Source organism: Macrobrachium nipponense, chromosome 12, assembly GCF_015104395.2.
Source record: "Macrobrachium nipponense isolate FS-2020 chromosome 12, ASM1510439v2, whole genome shotgun sequence".
Classification (NCBI taxonomy): domain Eukaryota; kingdom Metazoa; phylum Arthropoda; class Malacostraca; order Decapoda; family Palaemonidae; genus Macrobrachium; species Macrobrachium nipponense.
This window is the reverse complement of record NC_087205.1, coordinates 31,162,744-31,181,007: the sequence shown is the minus strand read 5'-3', so window position 1 is coordinate 31,181,007 and position 18,264 is coordinate 31,162,744. Positions and strand designations below refer to the sequence as shown.

The following is an 18,264-nucleotide window of genomic DNA, read 5'->3' as shown; positions in this document are numbered from 1 at the left end:
TTCGAGTATCCCCTGTTTATGCTCTCTCTCTCTATATCTCTCTCTCTCTCTCTCTCAGGACGTTTTAATCTATCGGGAATAACCAGAGGTCTGGTTTTAAGAATCGAGCACTAGGCCTATTGGTCATTGCTCGGGTGGCTTCTTTATATATACATATATATATATATATATATATATATATATATATATATATATATATATATATATATATATATATATATATATATATATATATATATATATATCCCCAAAAAACTCATAAATTTCTGTTATGCAATAATACTTGACTGGATCGAACTGATTACTGGTTGTCAGTGGAAATATGAATTTGGGTGATATCACTCCCTTATGATACGCCCACTTATGCAAATTCAGTCTTAAATTTCACGGTTGGGATATGATTCGATGATTTGAGGTAATAGGTTGAAGTGAAAAAGGTGGAGTTAGTATTGTGGGTAGAGGTAGAGGTAGAGGGGGGAATGGGTGGTTGGGGTCTGTCGTCTCCCTACTTAACCAGATGGTGATTTTACGGGTGTTCTGGTTGCTTGCGACTGACTTTCTTATTTTTTATATAGCGAGTCTGTTTCCCAGGTGCAAGAACAGGTCCTGGTGTCGGTCCTGAAGGTTCTATCTTTGCCTAAATAACAGACAGTGGCCCTGCATTGTAAGCCTTGCAATGCCCGGAACTAGGCCTAGTCACCTGAAGGTAGCAGCAGAGGTTAGAGCCTTTCTTGAAGATGGTGTTTTATGCTCAGTCCTAGAAGCTAGAATCAGAACTACCAACCACCCCCAACTTCTCCATTGAATCTAGGTGCATTCATGGTTGATTATGTTTAATATCGCGGAGATTTTCCCTTCACATTCTATTGATACTTGCATGGTTTTATGCATCTTCGCTAAAATAATTGATAATACACTATAATATTAAATATTTGTTTCCACATTGCTCGAAATATACATTGGTAATGTTGGTAATCCTGTGTTGAACGAGAAATTCAAATTGTTTCGTTTCTATAGTTTGAAGTAATTGCTATACTTTAAAATAATTACTATTACCGTAATTTTTTCTTATGATTGTTTTTAATATCATAGATATGATATTTGTGCATCATATGTTAGCTTTATTTTGCTTGATAGAGCTTTCACTGTAGAAAAAAAATATATTTTTCAGCTACGAGTTGTAGTTGCCAGTTAGTGAATTTCGAACGAAATTCTCTGAAATTTGTCGCTTCAGTTTTGGAACTTACTGTACCTCCCTGTTTCTTGAGGTATGCCAGAGCTGTGGTATTGTCTGAGTTGATCTGGACTACTTTGCCTGAGACTTGATCCTCGAATAATTGGAGTGCCAAACAAATTGCCCCCAAATTTTTTAGATTTATGTGCCAGGACACTTGTTCCCCTCTCCAGGTGCCTGACACTTCTTCCCCCCCTAGTGTTGCTCCACAACCCGCCGTGGACGTGTCGGAAAACAACACTAGGTTGGGGCTCTGAAGGCTGAGAGAAACACCTTCTGCAAGCTTTGCGGGGTCGTGCCACCACCTTAGGTGATCCTTGACAGACTGAGAGATCCTGAGAGAGACTTCCAAATCCTCCTTGTTCTCCCAGTTCTCTGCAAGGAAAAACTGGAGAGGTCTGAGATGCAGTCTTCCCAGGGAAACAAATTTCTCCAGCGAGGAAATGGTCCCCAGCAGACTCATCCATTCCCTCACCGAGCATGTTTCCTTCCTCAAGAAGGCTGAAACTTTGTCGAAGCAGTGCTGCTGTCGTTCCAGTGACGGAAAAGCTCGAAAAGCCACTGAATCCATCTGAATCCCCAGATACACGATGGACTGCGTAGGGATCAGATGGGACTTTTCGAAGTTCACAAGAAGTCCTAGGGACTTCATCAATTCCAGCGTCGTATGAAGGTCCTCCAGACACCTCGACTCTGACAATGCTCGAATGAGCCAATCGTTCAGGTAAAGCGAGACTCTTATTCTTGACAGGCAAAGCCATCTCGACACATTCCTCATCAGAACCGTGAAGATCATTGGTGCTGTGCTTAGCCCGAAGCAGAGAACCCTGAATTGAAAGACCTGCCCCTTCAGGACAAACCTCAGGTACTTCTTTGACTGAGGATGGATAGGGACGTGAAAGTAGGCGTCTTGGAGGTCTAACGAAACCATCCAGTCGCCTGGTCTTAAGGCTCCTAGAACCGACTGAGAAGTTTCCATCTTGAATTTTTCTTTCTTGACGAAATGGTTCAGCCTGCTGACGTCCAGGACAGGTCTCCATCCCCCCGACTGCTTCGGCACCAGGAACAACCTGTTTTAGAAACATGATATTGTTAAGATACAATAAAGTTTGTTCATACTTACCTGGCAGATATATATAATCAAAGTACCCACCCACCTCCCCTCAGGAGACAGTGGGAATAGAAAATCTGATAGAAAATGGGAATGGTTTCTGACACCCGCCTCCCAGCGGCGGGAATGGGTACTAATCACCTGGCTGACCACTGCGTGTGCCGGGAGTTTTGAAATTCTGTCGGACTTCGGAGAAATACAGCTATATATATATATCTGCCAGGTAAGTATGAACAAACTTTATTGTATCTTAACAATATCATTTTGTTCATGAAACTTACCCGGCAGATATATATATAGCTGAATCCCACCTTTGGAGGTAGGGAGAGACAGAAAAAGGATTTTGGAAACACATACATGCAGATGATTGACATCTTGGTTCCTTACCTGTTAGCATAGTTGACTTCGCGATTACTGTCACCCAAGTCTGCTATTGCTTTACTAGAGTCTCCAGCAAGGTAGTGACCTATGTAGCTGGTGAGTTCTAGATGATCTGTCAATGGGGGCATGACCACAATGTGACTAGACCATTTTGACCATACTATGAGGGCAACGAAGCAAAAAACCACCACCTGACCAGCCTAACAAAGTTAATTCCCACATTACTTAGGCTAAAGGAAAGGAAGTCTGCCCAGGCGGCCGACCTTACAACCATAATCCAATATAAAATTAAAAAAAAAATTTTTAAACTCACCTACCCATTTTCTACAGGGTAGGATGAGTACTACTTCCTGTCCCCAACAAAGTGTCTGCGGCGACGTATGGTCCTAGCGCATAGCAGTTCTCGTATGTTGTCTTCACATCCCGCAGGTAGTGTGAAGCGAACACCGAGTTGCTGCGCCAAAAGGTGGCACTCAGAATGTCATTGAGTGCCATGTTCTTTTGGAAGGCTACCGAGGTAGATATAGCCCTCACTTCGTGGGCATTCACTTTTAACAGCTTCATATCACTGTCTTTGCAAGATGAATGCGCCTGCCTAATGGTGTCCCTCAAGAAGAATGCCAGGGCATTCTTCGATATAGGTAAATCTGGTCTCCTGACCGAACACCACAAGTTGTTAGAAGGACCTCGACATTCCTTCGTTCTCCACAAATAAAATTTTAGAGCCCTGACAGGGCACAGGACTCTCTCTGGCTCCCGTCCAATAACTTCAGCCATACCCTTAATCTTAAAACTTTTGGGCCAAGGGTTGGACGGATTCTCATTTTTAGCCAGAAACGTCGGGCTTAACGAGCAAACGGCATTATGACCCTTAAATCCAATATGCTTGCTAAAAGCTTGAATTTCGCTAACCCTCTTCGCCGTCGCCAGAGCAGTTAGGAAGACAGCTTTCTTGGTAAGATCCCTTAATGATGCATTTTGAAGCGGTTCAAACCAAATGGACATTAGGAATTTAAGGACTATGTCCAAATTCCATGACGGCAGCTTAGATTGAGGAATCTTTGTAGTTTCGAAGGATCTTAATAGATCGTGAAGATCTTTGTCATTTGCCAAGTCAATTCCTCTATGTCTAAAGACTACAGATAGCACACTTCTGTAGCCTTTGATTGTCGAGACTGCAAGCTTCAAGTCACTTCTCAGGTAAAGTAAAAAGTCAGCTATTTGGCTCACAGAGGTCGTGGTAGAGGAAATGCCCTTCCTTCTGCACCAAATCCTAAACGTAGCCCACTTTGATTGGTACACTGCAAGAGAGGAAGCTCTTCTTGCATTGGCAATAGCTCTTGCCACAGGTCTTGAAAAACTTCTCGCTCTGGCCAACTTTTGGATAGTCTGAACGCAGTTAGACTCAGAGCGGGGAGGTTTTTGTGGTACCTCTCGAAGTGGGGCTGTTTGAGTAGATCTATCCTCGAAGGCAGTGCCCTCGGGAAGTCTACTACGAAGGACATGACCTCCGTGAACCATTCTTTTGCCGGCCAGTAAGGGGCGATTAGCGTCATTCTCGTCTTCTGAAGTCGCGAATTTTTTCATCACTTCTCCCAGGATCTTGAATGGGGGAAAGGCATACAGATCCATCCCTGTCCAGTCCCAGAGAAGGGCATCTATTGCTACTGCTCCCGGATCGAGCACCGGGGAGCAGTACAACGGAAGTCTCTTTGTTCTTGATGTCGCGAAGACGTCTACGAGAGGACGTCCCCATAACTTCCACCGCTCTTGGCACACCTCCTGATGTAGAATCAACTCGGTCGGCAGCAGTTGACCTTGCCGACTGAGGAGATCTGCACGGACGTTCTCCACGCCTGCAACGAACCTCGTCAGAATCGTTACATCATGCGTTTTCGCCCACAACAAGATCTCTCTCGCTAGATTGAACAGTGACCGAGAGTGTGTTCCTCCTTGTTTTTTTTATGTAGGCCAGAGCTGTGGTGTTGTCCAAATTTATCTGAATTATTTGGTGTGAGACTTTGTCTTTGAAAAATTGTAGCGCCAAGTAGATGGCCGCTAGTTCTTTGAGATTTATGTGCCAGTACACCTGTTCCCCTCTCCAGGTGCCTGACACTTCTTCCTCCCTTAGTGTTGCTCCCCACCCCGTGGTGGATGCGTCGGAGAACAACACTAGGTCGGGGCTCTGAAGCTTGAGGGACACTCCCTCCGACAGTTTTACAGGATCGAGCCACCACTTTAGGTGATCCTTTACTTCTCTCGGAATCCTTAAAATCGTATCTAAATTTTCCTTGTCCTTCCAATTTTCCTTCAGGAAAAACTGGAGAGGTCTGAGGTGTAGTCTCCCCAAGGAAACAAACTTCTCCGGCGAGGAAATGGTCCCCAGCAGACTCATCCATTCCCTCACCGAGCATGATTCTTTCCTTAGGAAGGCTGATATTTTGTCTAATCCTTGCTGCTGACGTTCCTGGGACGGAAAAGCTCGAAAAGCCACTGAATCCATCTGAATCCCCAGATACACGATGGACTGTGTGGGGATCAGTTGTGACTTTTCGAAATTCACCAGAAGTCCCAGGGACTTCGCTAGAGTTAAGGTTGATTGAAGGTCCTTCAGACACTTTTCTTTCGACATTGCTTGAATGAGCCAGTCATCTAGATATAGAGAGATCCTGACGTTTGCAAGATGAAGCCACCTCGCCACATTCTTCATTAAAATCGTGAAGATCATTGGAGCCATACTCAGTCCGAAGCAAAGAGCTCTGAATTGGAAAACTCTTCCCTTCAGGACAAACCGTAGATAATTCCTCAATTGGAGATGGATCGAGACGTGGAAATATGCGTCTTGAAGATCTAATGACACCATCCAATCACCTTGTCTTAAGGCCCCAAGCACTGACTGAGGTGTCTCCATCTTGGACCTCTGTCTCTCTATAAAAAGATTCAGACTGCTTACATCTAAAACTGCCCGCCAACCTCCCGACTGTTTCGGTACCAGGAACAACCTGTTGTAGAAGCCCGGGGATTGTAAGTCCTCAACCTGTTCTACTGCCCTCTTTTCAAGCATTTGCTCGAGCAGATCGTACAAGATCTGTTGTTTGTCCTGATGGTACGAGGGTGATAGATCCCTGGGTGTCGTGCACAGCGGAGGCGGCTTCAGGAAAGGTATTTTGTATCCTTGCTCGATGACGTTGAGCGACCAGCTGACTGCCTCTATCTAGCGTATGCCTAGCCACAATCCACATTCAATAACCAAAAGACAATCAGGATACTTAAGTAGCAAAAGAAGTTTCGAAAATCCTAGATGGAGGTACTGAAAACAGTTGTTATCAGCACCGGCGACAGAGAAAATATGATAGAAAATGGGAATGGTTCCTGACACCCGCCTCCCAGCCGCGGGAATGGGTACTAACCACCTGGCCGACCACTGCGTGTGCCGGAAGTTTTGAAATTCTGTCGGACTTCGGAGAAATACAGCTATATATATATCTGCCGGTTAAGTTTCATGAACAAACTGGGGATTCTAAATCTAGGACCTGTTCCACAGCTCTCTTCTCGAGCATTTGCTTGAACAGATCGAAAAGAATCTGCTGCTTCTCTTGATGGTAGGAGGGCGACAGATCCCTGGGCGTCGTGCACAACGGAGGAGGTTCAAGGAATGGGATCTTGTATCCCTTTTCGATGACTTCGAGGGACCAGCTGTCCGTCCCTCTCGCTCTCCAGGGTTTTGCAAAGGAAAGAAGCCTGGCTCCAACTGGTGTCTGAAGGTCCGACGCGTCATTTCTTACCCCTGAGCTTGGAAGGGGCTCTGCCTCTATGAAGACCTCTTCCTCGAGGAGACGATCTCGAGGAAGCTCCTCCACAAAAGGGCTTCTGCTTCTTGGAAGCCTGTCCAATTGGAGTAGTAGAAGGGGCTGCTGGACGTCTGGACGACTGGGCCAGGAGGTCTTGGGTAGCCTTTTCCTGCAGGCTGGCGGCGAGATCCTTAACCATAGACTGAGGGAACAGATGGCTCGACAGAGGGGCGAACAGCAACTCTGCCCTCTGAGAAGGAGAAACCAACTTCATTGTGAAGTTACAGTACAAGGCTCTCTTCTTCAGAAGCCCCGTATAAAAGTGGGAAGCCAGTTCATCCGAACCATCCCTGACAGCCTTATCCATACACGTCAAAACGCTGGACATCTTTTCAAGACAAATCGAGTCCGGACTCCGAGACTGCAGGTCCAGGGCTCCCAAACACCAGTCCAGAAAGTTGAATACCTCCATAGTTCTAAACAAACCTTTCAGGTGATGGTCCAGCTCCGAAAGAGTCCACGACACCTTCGCCGAAGAAAGGAAAGACCTCCTTGGAGCGTCCACAAGGCTGACAAAGTCTCCCTGGGAAGAGGAAGGAACTCTCAAGCCAACCTCCTCTCCTGTCTCATACCAAATGCCCGCCTTTCCACTCAACCTCGATGGAGGCAGGGCAAAAGAAGTCTTGCCCTGGGCCTTCCTGGAATCCATCCAGTCGTGAACTTTCTTGAAGGCTCTCTTCGTAGAAAGGGACGTGGACATCTTAACAAATCCTGGCGTTTTCCTCGTCTTCGATGAAGCTAACTGCGAAGGAGGAGAGCGAGGGGCAGAGGGTTGGAACTTGTCTCCAAACAAGTCCCTCAGAAGGCGGGCCAAAACCTGGTAATCCGAAGATGACAAAGTAGAAGGCTGCTCTTCATCCGCAGGTTCCGACAAACCCGATAACTCTCCCTCTTCAACGGAAGCAACAGAAGAGTCCTTTAACGTGCGAGAAGTTCTAAGACCTTGAGGCCCAGCACGCAAAAGGGACCTCCCCTTCGAAGAAGAACTCACAGAACAAGGCCGGGCATCCTTAAGGGCAGCCTCTGAAGCGTCCCGAAGATCAGCGAAAGGGGCGTCCTGACGAGCATCCTGATGAGCGTCCCGACGAGCAGAAGCAGCAAGAGAAGCGTCATAGCGAGCTGCCTGAGGAGCGTCATGCTGAGCAGCATGTAGAGCGTCACGAAGGGGAGCGCGAGGAGCGTCATGACAAGAAGATCGGCGATCCCTGCTAAGAAGAGCCTTACGGTCTAGAGTGTCTGGGGTGACGCTCATCAAGACCTCTAGACAAGCGCTGAGGTGGCAAACAAGATCTAGAGGGCGACGAAGCAGAAGATGGAGACGAACGAGGAGAAGGAGAGGGGGACTGCTTGGACCTCTTGACCTGCCCCTTCTCTTGGCGAGAAACGAGGCCAACTGCTGCTGCATACCAAGGAGAATACTCTTCGTAGGAGAAGACTCCTTCTCAGGGAAAGGGCTGATCCTGTGGGAAGACGAGGGGCGAGGGGACGCCTTCTTCCTTCTCACAGGAAAAGCGACAGCTCTATCCCTCGAGCGACTGGGGCGCTCAACAGCGTCATCCTCTGATGACGTCCTGGTCCTCTTCTGCGGCGGGAAAGCGTCAAAACTTTCAGGCGACGACCGAAACACATCTCAAGAAAGAGGACGTGAAGCATCCTCCTCTCTGAAGCTTCTCTTAATAGGGCGAGAGTCCTTCCGAGAGCTCCACCCCTTGCGCGGGGAGGACGCCTCGGAGGACGAGAAGCAATCCTTAAGGATCCGTGCACGAGCACGATCCTTGGCAGCCTGGGAAGCGTCAACAGGACCTGCCGAAGGGACGCCAGATCGGTGGGGAGCCCTCGTAACCCTCCTTCAGCTTTCGACTTGCCCACTTTGTGAGTCCTGGGAGTCCGACATAGGTCCAGGCCTAGAGGCATTATAGGGCCGATCTGACGCCCCCTCCACAACACTGGGGGCACTAACACCATCACTGCACTTCACCATACCACTTTGAAGAGCGAGCACTTTAGATTCCAGGTTACGGATGGAATCCATGATTACAGTGAAAAATCACTACACTGACTTCTGCTCGCTGACACACTCCTGGAGGAAGACCTCCTGATCCTGTCCCGCTCTAACTTACGTACATAGGAATCATACGTCTTCCAACCGGAATCAGACAAACTCTCACACTCCTTACACCGATCATTAATCAAACATACATGCCCCCTACACCTCGTGCATACCGGTGTGAGGGTCTACCGAAGCTTTCGGTAGCCTCACCTTACACTCTTCCACACAACATACTCTGAAACTAGCAGAACTAGAACCAGACATCTTATCCAATACCCGCCTCCCAGCGGCAGGAATAGGTACTAACCACCTGGCCTCCCACTGCGTGTGTCATAAGTTTTGAAATTCTGTCAGACTTCGGAGAATACAGTTATATATATATCTGACAGGTAAGTCTCATGAACCAAACTTCCTTTACCATGCTGAATGGTTTGTTTGTTTGTTTGTATGGTGTTTTTATGTTGCATGGAACCAGTGGTTATTCAGCAACGGGACCAACGGCTTCACGCGACTTCCGAACCACGTCGAGATTGAACTTCTTTCACCAGAAATACACATCTCTCACTCCTCAATGGAATGGCCGGGAATTGAACCAGCAACCACCGAGGTGAGAAGCAAACACCAAACCAACCACGCCACTGAGGCGCTCCATGCTGAATGGTGGGAATGCATACATGTCCTTATCCAACCAGTCCTGTACATGGCGTCTATCACCCAAGTCAGAGGGTCCTGGGTCAGTCTTCTCCACTGTTTCCACAGGTCAGAGCCAACTTACAGATCCAGGGTCCATTCTGTGACGGCTGAGTTTGCCTGCCAACATGTTCAATCCACCTTGAATAAACCTTGTAAGAATCTTGGTTTGATTCTGGTCTGGCAGAGAACAGAGACCTCACTGCCTTGCAGAGGGAGAAAGAGTGAATCCCACCCTGCTTCTTGATGTAAGACAAGGCCACGGTGTTGTCCGATTGGACTGCCACTGTCTTGTTGAAAATCTCTGTCACGAAGTCCTGAGTTGTTCCTTGCTTTCTCTGAATGGTGGGGGGAGGGGGTGCTAGTCACCTACAGAAAAAAAAAAAATGCTACTGCAAATTTCAAAATTTAGGCTGCTGTGTGAGGTAAAACTATAGCTATGTAATTACTTGGTAAGTTACTTATATAAAGTTTGTTTTTTATATTACCATTTTTATGCATACAGATCATTTCTCTGAGTATGCAGGGTGCATACAATACAAAAATGACCAACTACACTCTGAAGGAAGACACACTACTATACACTACTGAACAATAAACATAAGAATGAGAATGGCAACTTTAATCAGATTAACAAAAGCAAGATACCATACAACTACTTACCCTTCCCATGAATCATCACAAGTGGCCTCTGCTGCTTCCACAATGTCTTCCTCTTTCAATGATGCAGTTAACAAAAGATCTCCTTGAGCTTCCCGGAAATATTCTGAAAACTAAGCATTTGGAAATGCAGATTTCCACCTAAAATCATCAAATTCAAAAGGCTATTTTAAGAGAAATATATTTCAATCATAAATAAATACATAACTTGGTCAAGCTGAGTATTTAGCTCCAATTCCTGACTCTCAAATAACTGGCTTAAAACACAACTTTCTTAATGAGAGGTGGTATTTGGGGGAAAATTTTTTTAAAAGTTTGACAGCCTAGGAAGAAAATACCACAAGCTATAAAAGATCAAAATCAATGCAGCAGAGAACAAGAATAAAACAAAGAACCTACGTGAATTCAATCAACAGTACTAAAAATATTAAATATTGTACTACAATATGGTTCAAGTACATCTGCACTAACATTTCATGAAGGATTTCCATGCTATAAATTTCAGCTAAATTCACCTGGCTCCTAAACATTTACAAAACAAAAAAAGATGTTGAAGGAAGGTTATATGAATTTATAACCTCCAAAAAACTATGCAATAACTTGAGTACTAAATTACTTTGACTGTCACTCTTGCTATGGAATATCATTTGGCAAAGCCTTTCTGAATCTATGAATGACAATTAATTTCAAGATTAATTTCAAGATACTTCCATAGTGAAGCTATACATGCTTGAACAAATCTGTTACAATGCTGTCGCAGAACAAGCTAATCAGACAAAGTAGCTACTTACTAAACTGCACCACAATAAAAGATCAATGCTGAAATAACGGTACTGTACCTTGAATGCCACTGCTCTGCACGCATCACATTTTAATGCCCTTTCAGAGCCATTATCCACTTCAGTATCCACAACGTCAACATCTGCTCTGATTGTACCAACAAAAAACGTAGCGGACATCCATAGCAATAAGACCTTCATGATTCCTTCTGCAATACATATCAAATATGTAAAAAATGTCCATCTAAAAAGTAATAAACAACCTGATTTTGTGTTAGAGACTCCAGTACATTAGTTGCTTAAGAACTCTTAACAGGGGCCTTCACTTTAGCTTAAAATTTTTTTTTGTTTTGTTTTGTTATTAGTACTGTAATGGAACACTAATAACTTGAAAAATAATATCATACTTACTCTCACATAGAGCAAACTTGTAAACTTTGCTTTAAAAAAAAAAAAAATTACAGACCATCTTAAATCGGCAGAGTATTTATGAATTTCAACCATACTTTAAATAGCAAAAACTTCTTGAAATACTAATCTGAATAAATCCATTAGGTCTATATTAATATTACAAAGAATTATTTTAGCCGAGATTTTAGTCAGATTGATATCAGATCTGTGAGTTAAGAGTGAGATCTTTCGAACAATAGGAATAAGGCCTACAATATTTTCCATTTATTATTATGGTATCTGGCACCAACAGTTAGTAATATTGGTATGCTAGGGTATTATGATTCTTGAAAACTGTGCTTGTATGCAGTTTTCTTCAACCACTGCATATTCTAAATGTATGTATTACATTCAAAATATAGTATTAGACATTGATTTTGAGGTTGGAGGGACCACTTGCTTCCATAATAGCTAAGGTTGGCTATTATGTCCTAGACTAGGTTAGGTTTGAATGGTAAAATTTACGCAAACAACAAAATGGGGCATATCTTGAACAAGCATCATTACTTTTATTGATGCTTTAATATTGGTCTTGGCTCTCTCATTTTGGGACAGCCTAAGATGCAAAATAAGTTCAGTTTCTTGCAAAGTAACAATGCAGTAATTAACCAGATATGCTGACTGAGTTAGGCCTACAATATATTACATTCTTTTATGATCACCTTCATATAGCCTACTCATGTCATACCAGCACTTCTTCATTTGGGTACGTTTAGGCATACCCCCCTCTGGATATCATAGGTAGGTATAGGTTACCTATAGGCTACTCTGTATTTTTCCATCTGTCCATCCGCCTGTGGTGTTTGCGCATGGTAACACTGCACCCAGGGTTTTAAATAACATCCTATTTAGAATACTAACGGTGTAATTCGCATACAGTAAATTATTAAAACACTTTTCAGTTGCAAATGTATACCAAGATAAGCATCGGTATTTCTACAGAAGCAATCCGCGATGGCCTAGACTATGGCAATTGACATTTTCCTATGTCATTTTACTTACTGAACAAGAATTTAAAGTAATATTTATTCGGACGACTGTAATTAACCCCCAGGGACCAGTACTAAAAACGGCGAAATATATTGGACGCCCCAATCCCTAGTGGATGTCGTATCCGCGGTTACATTCCTTGCAGTTCGTGCAGAACTATTCTTTAGAATTACCCTGCAAGAAACGTAACCGCGGATACGATATCCACTAGGGATTGGGGCGTCCAATGTATTTCTCCGTGTTTAGTACTGGCCCCTGGGGGTTAATTACAGTCGTCCGAATGAATATTCCTTAAAATTCTTGTTCAGTAGGTAAAACTACATAGAAAAACCGCAACTGCCATAGTCTGGGCCGCCGTGGATAGGTACCCTAGATCTACCAAGATATCCTTTTATTTACCTAAAACTTACACATAGCGTAACTACTATATTTAAAGCCCGGGACGCAATGTTACAATGCGAAAACACTACAGGCGGATGGACAGATGGAAAAAAACAGAGTAGTAGTATACCTAGTACAGCAAGTAGCTAATGGGCCTAGGATAGGTCTAACAAAATACGAAACAAGGTGGCCTTACTAGGTAGGTACTTGTCTGTTTCCAAAATTTTCACACAGAAATACTACCTAGGTAGCTAGCTACCTACTACTACCTAGTACTAGCTACTTAGGTATAAGTATAGTATAGGCTACCTACAGCATACTACAGTCATGATGACCTACACTACGAAAAAATTACGCATATTCAAAATAGGCCTATTAAAGTGGGCGGGACACTAGCTAACAGATACAATAATTACAAGGTGTCTGCAGGAATTCCTAGCGTTACACCCACCCGTCCAACATACCTAGCTATCCCTAGACTAGGTAGGCCTACTACCTATAAGGTATTAGACCTACTATCACTAATGTCTACCTTAAAAAGTACTCACGTGTAATACCCTGGGGAATTTAATATTGGAAACTGAAAACACAACAACATTTACCAAACGTACACCGGGTAACTATAGCAAAAACAAAACAATTCGGACGCAGGTGATGACGCCTTTGCGTACAAAAACATTCACATTAGTTAGACGCTTCTTCTTCTTCTTCCGAGTTGAAAGTCGAATCTCGGACAGTTCAGAAAAAAATAAATGAAACCCATTATAAATTAATCTAGATCACCTGGCCAAAGAGACTGTGTATTTGAAAGAAGCAGAAATTTGGTGATTTCGTGCCGTTCAAAATTTTAAGGTGAAACAAATTACCTGTCTGGGAAACTCACTGGAAATATCATCATCAGCTTAGTGTCCCGGAGAGCTGTTTGCTCTAATATATCTTCCAAACTGCCAATTTTCCAAAATGATGCATATCACATGACTAATCTGCATCTACACTACTCATACACACACAAACACACACACACACACACACACATATATATATATATTATATATATATATAGATATATATTTTTTGTTTAAATATTAATATATAGATATATATACGTCATAATATCTACGTGTCTCTATAATATATATACACCGAGCTACAAATGTCCTTTAATATCTAATTTGCTCTACCTTGGAACTATATTTTCATATAGTTTACCGAAGAGGAATTTTTTAGTCGATAAGATATTTGTCGGCTCACGGACACGAACCATGAACCCAACAAATCCATGACGCACAATGAAGCTTTAAACCACACCGCCACCGCAAGAGGGTATAAGTTTGTGCCGAGGTGGGTTGATACCGACTCCAAAACAACGAACACCTGAGTGCGACAGGTATTTGTAGTTGAGATGAGGCATAAACTTATTATCCTCTTGCAGTGGTGGTGTGGTTTAAAGCTTCTCTGTGTTTCATGGTCATGGATTTGTTGGGTTCGATGGTTTGTGCCTGTGAGCCGACAAATCTCTTATCAACTAAAAAATTCCCCTTTGGTTAAAATATATGAAACTATATTAATTTGGAGGTAGAGCGAATTAGATATTAAAGGACATTTGTAGCTCGATGCATTTATATGAATCACGGTAATGTGATATGACTCATATATATATATATATATATATATATATATATATATATATATATATATGTATATATATATATATATATATAATATATATATATGTGTGTGTGTGTGTGTGTGTGTGTGTGTGTCTTATCACATTACGTGATTCATACACATATATTTCTTTTCAAAAAATTCCATATATAAATTACTTAGCACTGGGGGACAGAGGGTTTCCCATTGCCATACCAAAATTTTGTGAGTAGAATTTTCCATTGAATTCAAAATTACAGTCTTTAACACATAATTTTATTAGTTCAATTAAGGTGCTTTTCGAAAATGGAATATGTGTTACAGACTGTAAATTTGAATTCAAAGGAAAATTCTACTCAAAATTTTGGTATGGCAATGGGAAACCCTCTGTCCCCAGTGCTAAGTAATTTATATATGGAATTTTTTGAAAAGAAAATTTTAAATAATATAATTCCAAGCAATGTACCTTGGTTTAGATATGTTGACGACATAATTTGTGTATGGCCAGGGAATGAAGATGTAAATAACTTTTTTTGCCAGGTTAAATCAGTTAGTACCATCAATTAAATTTACTATGGAAATAGAAAAAGATGAATGCCTACCCTTTTTGGATGTCCTCATACGGAGAAATAGTAGTGGGTTTAAGTATAGTGTTTACAGAAAACCTACTAATATTTCTTCCTATGTACATTTCTATTCTGGACAAAACAATAAGGCTAAAAGATCAGTGTTTGCTTCCGTGTTTTTAAGAGCACTACGGGTATGTAGCCCAGAATATATAGATGAGGAGATAGATAAGATTCGGAATACAGGCAAGAAACTGAAATACCCAGATAATGTACTAAACAATGCATTAAAAGCGGCAAAAAAGACCATGTATCAAAATCAAAAAGAACCTTACAACAACAAAATTTTGCTTGTACTACCTTATAATAGTAATATGAAAGATATCCCACATCTCCTGAAGAATTTTGGTGTTAATGTAGTTTTTAAAAACAATAAAACAATGAAACAGGTACTTATTAAGAACTCCCCCGATAATGCTAAAGGATGTGTATATTAAATCCCGTGTAAGTCTAGTGACAACTTTTACATTGGTCAAACGGGGAAAGCACTGGAAAAAAGAATAGAACAACATAAACAATGTGTGAGATATGCACAGGGAAATAGTGGTATATTTGTACATGTTAGTGAGAACAATCATGCTATTAACTGGGAAGGGGCAAAAAAGCTGGTGTGTTCTAATAATGCATTGAAAAGGAATATCATTGAATCTAGTTTTATAAAAGAAAGTTACAACAATAATACGAACATCAGTCAAGGAATGTATAAACTTGATCCTTTAATATCAAAAGAAATTTGTAAACTGTTTAAATTTTTAGGTAGGCTGTAGAGATATATGGAAAAATAGGATTATTATATTTGTAAACACAGTAAAGGGGGCAGTAGTGGTAATGAGATGTTCAACCCCGCCTCCCTGACACCTGTCAGGTGTGGACTTGTACCCTAAGCGGAAGTATCCCTTGAGAATTTATTGTAAATTTTAGCCAAATGATTTTTGAAAGCCACTCCTACCTTGACACCTGCCTGTGGGTGGATCTGCAGTCTCAAACGGTTGTGTGTATGTTCGTCAGTACTGTCTTTGTAGTATATATACTCATGAATTCTAATACTATGTATCAGTCCTTTGTCAATGGCTTGAAAATAAAGCCGAAACCGGTCAGGACCTACACCCTGTCTCTTATTTTTCACCTGTGGATATGTGTGATACACACACACACACACACACACACACACACACACACACACATATATATATATATATATATGTATATATATATATATATATATATATATATATATATATATATATATATATATATATAATTTGTGCATGAGTGTTTATATGATACTGGAGGCTATGAGCATATGAATAACTTTCCAACCATGCCTGAAATAAAAAGAAAATCAATCAGTGACGCAAGGATAAGCTACACTGGTAAAGAGTCCACATTGCGTCAGCTGAGGTTGGCATGTTTAGTGTTTCATGATAGCCATAAATCAGTTAATTTATGGAATTTAATATAGTTTGATTTGGTACTGATTCTAAGACCGATGCCATGCTTATACATACTCCATGTCAAATGTAGGTGTTCACGAACTGTTTGATAGCATTCTTTGTAATGTGGTCTGCCTCTGTAGTCCTAAGCAGTAGATTAGGTAACCTTGTAAGGTTTAGAGAGAGAGACAGGTAGACAGGTACTGATAATTTATTTACAGGTGAGCCCAGGTTATAAACAAGTGTGAAGGCGGATTTATAGTGCGTGACCGACACTGACACAAAAATGACACGATCCGACCCGAATTTGTGTTTCTTGACATGCTAATTTACATGAATATCATTTGCTACACTGAGTCAGCAAATATGAATGATATGTCGGCGGTAAGGCCGCAAAGTGCTTAATAAATGATATGAAGTACAACGCGTACAAGAAAACTACATCTGTACATTTAAGCAAAAAGCGTTGTTCTTACAACCTAACTGTTAGTTGATATTGTAGGCTGCAGAAAGAGAGAGAGAGAGAGGGGGGGGGTGGGAGGGGGGGGCAGGAACCCATTTATAAGATATTTATATGAGGAAGTCATATGGATGTCTTAATTGTCTCCATGTTTGATGTTTCTAGTATCCTCTAAATGCCTTTTCCTAACACGTCTGTCTGTTTTTATGTTAAATTTTGCTCAAGTTCTGAGTTTCCAAAAATATTAGGCTACTATTCATCCCCGCCCCCATCCCACTCATCTCTGTTCGTTACCATTCGTGTTCTGATTTCAGTCTCGTGTCTTTCATTATTACTGATTATGCCAAGACACTAATTTGTTTTCCTATAACATTACATGATGGTATAAGGAGATATATATATATATATATATATATTATATATATTATATATATATATAATATATATAGATATATATATATATATATATAATATATATATATATATATATATATATTTAAATACAAAGCCTTTTTTCCTTGCAAATCAGAAGTTTTAACATCAGTCAGCTCTAAAGTGTTTCACCATAAAAGTGGTGTTACCCATCTTATATACTGTGTTACTGTCACTTATGTTATATTCACTGGCATACTTAAGAAGCACATTCCATCTCATTTCTTAGGCTTCATCTAGCCCATATAGAGGCAAATGCTCTTACAAATCTATACAAGTAACCCGAGTTATAATCAGTAAATCTTCAAGTAGGACACTGCAGAATCCTACAAGCATTTACTTATATAAGCACATTAAGTGAAATATTTAGGGATTAGATAAGAAATATGGGAAAATAAAATTACTGGGCTAATAAAGCACACCACTTTCTAGGTTATGAAACAGTTTCTCATACACCTGAACGTAACTTTGAGAAAGAAAATCATAAGGCTAAAGAAAACGTATTTTATGGGTGGACGAATCTAGCGGTTAAGAACTGCCGCTATGGTACTACGAAAGACGACATATTCGTATTATTTATGAAGTATTGTTAGCGTTATTAATTAGGAGATGTTAGGTTATTTAACAAAAATTTAAAAAGAAGGTTACTTTAGATAATAAGATTCTTGTGGAAGTGCATATAGTTTAAAATTATAAAGAATATAAATTACAGTATCTTCTATGAAAGTTCGGGTTAGCATCAAAACAACATTAATCTTCAGAAAAGTTTAGGGTTGGTAGTTAATTATGAATTAGGGTACATGGAGACACGACAGTAACATAATTGCAAACAAAGGCAAATCCATTTATTTCTAAATGATATATAGATAACATAAGATGTTTTAATTCAATCACTGGCGCTGTTTCATTAAACCGATTCGGTGAACGTAGACTCGGTTGTTTACATGGTAGGCAAGGTATAGGGAATACACTTCACAGTGCACAGTTCTCACCAAACTTTTACTACACATGCATGGTTAACGGGATCAGTATTTCTACAGAAGCAGTCCGCACGGACTGCAAGGAACGTAACCGCGGATACGATATCCA

At 41.3% G+C, this 18,264-nt stretch overlaps 1 protein-coding gene across 5 annotated transcripts in view; it reads right to left on the bottom strand.

Annotated features, from left to right (window-relative positions):
• Positions 1-6,176: 6,176 nt before the first annotated feature.
• The window catches only part of LOC135224451 (uncharacterized), a 49,194-nt gene continuing 37,106 nt past the window's right edge, over positions 6,177-18,264 (bottom strand). The window contains exons 1-3 of one of the 5 annotated variants that reach the window (XM_064263450.1): positions 13,180-13,322; positions 10,817-10,965; positions 6,177-10,090 (exon numbers count right to left, since the gene is read on the bottom strand). In XM_064263450.1, the coding sequence (XP_064119520.1) occupies positions 6,501-7,982 (1,482 nt within the window). In that variant the 5' untranslated portion in view covers positions 7,983-10,090; positions 10,817-10,965; positions 13,180-13,322 and the 3' untranslated portion in view covers positions 6,177-6,500. Of the gene's footprint in view, positions 10,091-10,816; positions 10,966-13,125; positions 13,323-18,264 lie in introns of those variants that run through there. The other 4 variants (XM_064263452.1, XM_064263451.1, XM_064263453.1 and 1 more) reach the window with 4 other exon arrangements.